This window comes from Agrilus planipennis, unplaced genomic scaffold (assembly GCF_000699045.2).
Source record: "Agrilus planipennis isolate EAB-ADULT unplaced genomic scaffold, Apla_2.0 scaffold55, whole genome shotgun sequence".
NCBI lineage: Eukaryota > Metazoa > Arthropoda > Insecta > Coleoptera > Buprestidae > Agrilus > Agrilus planipennis.
This window is the reverse complement of record NW_020438918.1, coordinates 376,657-379,899: the sequence shown is the minus strand read 5'-3', so window position 1 is coordinate 379,899 and position 3,243 is coordinate 376,657. Positions and strand designations below refer to the sequence as shown.

The following is a 3,243-nucleotide window of genomic DNA, read 5'->3' as shown; positions in this document are numbered from 1 at the left end:
CAACAAGGTCCACTTGTGTGGATATCTACTTGCTGAAAACGAATCCTGGCGTAGCCAACCTCAACGTGATAGGCACGTTAGCTTAATCGAATAAAATAATTCGAAGTGGTCAGTATTCTGTCGAAACTTTTGTGCCGTTTGTAGTATTTTCTGAAACGCACTGTTAAGACAGCAGGTAATAGTTGGTCTGTGTTCTGTCGGAGCTGCCTGCGACGCGCTGATGAGATCCAAAAAGATCGAAATCGCGATCCGCGTCTGACGTTTCGACAGAATACTGACCACTTCGAATTATTTTAAACGAAATATACTTTTTAAATTAGTACGCCGTTGAAGTAGTGCTCAAAAATATTTGAATTCCTCGAGGTCGGGTACATGCGTTGAAACAAACTAGTAACGGAATTCATCCGTTTTTGTCCAAGAATGACAATAACAGGCGAAGTTTAACAAAAATTATTGCAAAGAAAAAGTCATTCTAAATATGAAAAATTAAGAGCAAATCTGCTTCAAAGGTATTTTTTACGATTCAAATTTAGAAGCTGTTTCCTTTTGCCGGTGTCACAAGTGTGTTCCTATTTCCATCAGAAGAAATGATTTGACTTGCAAATGCCTTGGAGGCCAAGGTGACCAAACAATTAACCTTGCGAAGGCATAAATAAATTAAAATATTTCATGTTTCCTTGCAATAGATTTTCGTCTGTTTAAAAACGTATAAACCCCTCCGAACACGTTACCGTAATTTTATGCATCGGTAGTTTTGAAAAGATTCTGAAATTCATAAGAAATACAAATGGGTGCACAGCTGAATTTTAGAGGAAAATCGTAGTTTGCATTGTCGAGAAAGATGTGCCATTATACAGATTTATAGTAGTATAAATTTCACTTTATCCCACCGCTACCGTTGACGTTGTAACAGAAACTGTGCTTGCATGTAATAAACTATAATACATACAAGATAAAAAGCCGTGTACACGCCGACATGAAAACCGAAGGTGAAACATCAACAACTGATGAATCGGCACGTATATATGGGGGTTGTTTTTGTTACCTTAATGACGAAAAATGAATCGCTTCATATCGATCTGATTATGAAAGGCACCCTTATCAGTAAGGGTATGTGCATAAATCTGCTTGTAGTAGGAGAAGTAAAGATTATAGCAAAATTAGTGTTGCATATTTAATCTGATTCTTAGGTTTTTTTAAATAATTATTCATAGCACAAATTTTTCTTTTATTAAAAATATNCGTTGATTACAGCAGTGAAATCAAACTAGGGATTTAGAATAAACAAGTACGATCTATTTTGTCGATTATTTTTATTGTCAATTTGCATCATGGAACTCGGACTAATTAGTTTTGACGACAAAAATGTTTCTTTACATTGTTCGCACACTGGCAACCTGTAATTAGTTCTGTAAAAATTTTACAGAATTAAATATAGAAATTTTTATTTACGAAATGTAAGCTATCAATTAATTTGTGTTATAAAAGCATTCCTTGAGTGACATCACTGTTAAGGCGATTCAAATGTCAGGGCTGTCGTTATAAAATGTTAAATAAACAATAAAATTTTTGCAATCTGCAAATATTTTTTGGAAACATGTTCCTTTTAGGAACTGTTTGTGATATTTGCGAAAATGAAATTCGATTACATCACTAAGCTATGAGTACATACGTAATCATTTTTCTAACAACGGCTGATATTCAATAAGTACATTTACGTTACAATCTATTTTCGTTATCATTTCGAATATTTTCGTTCCATCTCGTGCAAGGAATATAAACTGTAATATAAACCTTGGAATCGATTCAATCTCTATTAAAATGGGAAACCTAACATCTGAATCGATTCTGGTGGGATTTGCCGTGATCTTCTTGACGTTTGTGAACAGTAAGTGGAAATGTGCTGTGTATCGTTATTGGTGTAATATAAGAGTTGTTTTAGGTTTACTTTTTATTGATAACTACGAATATTCGGTGGATGTGAGTGACGTCACATTCTATTTGTATACCCCCGACAATCCCGACGTTCCCGACAAAATATCTTTGCACGACTTGAACGATTTAGAATCTTCTCATTATCGACCATCGCTTCCAAACTATTTCATAATTCATGGATTGTTTTGCAACCGGGAAACTCTAGATTTAGACATCCGTCCTCCCCTTCTTGAAGCAGGGGATGTCAACGTTTTCGTGGTAGATTACAGTGGTCCGGCCAGCAGTATAACCATTCACGATCTAGCAATAGTCGGAGTTGGAAAGATTCTTGCCGACTACATATCAAATATGAAGAATAAATTCTCGTTATCGGAAGACCATTTTCGTACACTCGACTTATTATTCAATTTATTTCCTAAATTCGCCGGAGGTAATAATTTTTCGTTCTCTTTTGTCTTTGGTATTGGTCCTACTACTCGGTCTTGGTTTTAGTCTTGGTCTTGTTCATTCGATTTTGATCTTGCTAGTATAAAGACAGTCTTGGTCTGGGTCTCACGTGTTCGCAAGGTCAAGACCAAGGCCAACTGTGCTCATAGACAATAAACAAAAATTTCATGTAGGTACTCCTGTATTAGAGAAGAATGCAGCTGAAATTGTCACCTCTATCTACAAGTAAAATGTTTTAATCCTAAGTTTTATTATAAACTAGAAAACTTTCACCGCTGGTGCAGACGTTTGAGAACTTTTCACGTGTTGTGTCGAGTGCAAAAATTTGAATATGTAAAATCCATCTATCTACATACATTAAATTATCCTTAAAGTCAAGGCAGTTGTAAACTTTTCTGAAATATGAATAAATTTTATCATCCATATAACACAGAGTGAGAATGTTCATGAATATTGTTACTACACCCTACTGCATTATTAATGATCAACTAAATAACTGTACTGTGCTTTCAAATGGGGTTGGGGTATATTTGTAAAAATTCCGTCATAGATAGCCTATCAACTTCTATTTTTCACTGGATTTTACCCACAACACTGTTAGAATGAATATGTTTCTAATTGTTTATATTAAGTTTAAATGCTATTGTAAGGAAAAGCACGGCTCTTCCGGTGTACTGCTGTACCACATTAAAATGAATCAACTCCTCTAACTGGTTTAAAGAATTTAATTCACTTAAAAAATACGGATATATACAAATAAATACAAAACTTAAACTACCGTGGAAACTTATGATGAAATAAAAACTAACTAAATAAAAAGAGATAAGATTGACTGAATAATTTGAATGTTTAAGACAGCGA

General features: G+C 34.4%; 2 protein-coding genes across 2 annotated transcripts in view; both read left to right on the top strand.

The window, feature by feature from the left end:
* The window catches only part of LOC108736889, a 152,682-nt gene that overhangs the window by 111,244 nt on the left and 38,195 nt on the right, over positions 1-3,243 (top strand). The gene's annotated exons all lie outside the window — the stretch shown is intronic.
* LOC108736915 (pancreatic triacylglycerol lipase-like) overlaps positions 1,727-3,243 on the top strand; it is an 8,789-nt gene continuing 7,272 nt past the window's right edge. The window contains exons 1-2 of the mRNA XM_025973687.1: positions 1,727-1,888; positions 1,943-2,313. Coding sequence (XP_025829472.1) covers positions 1,822-1,888; positions 1,943-2,313 — 438 coding nt within the window. The 5' untranslated portion in view covers positions 1,727-1,821. The remainder of the gene's footprint in view (positions 1,889-1,942; positions 2,314-3,243) is intronic.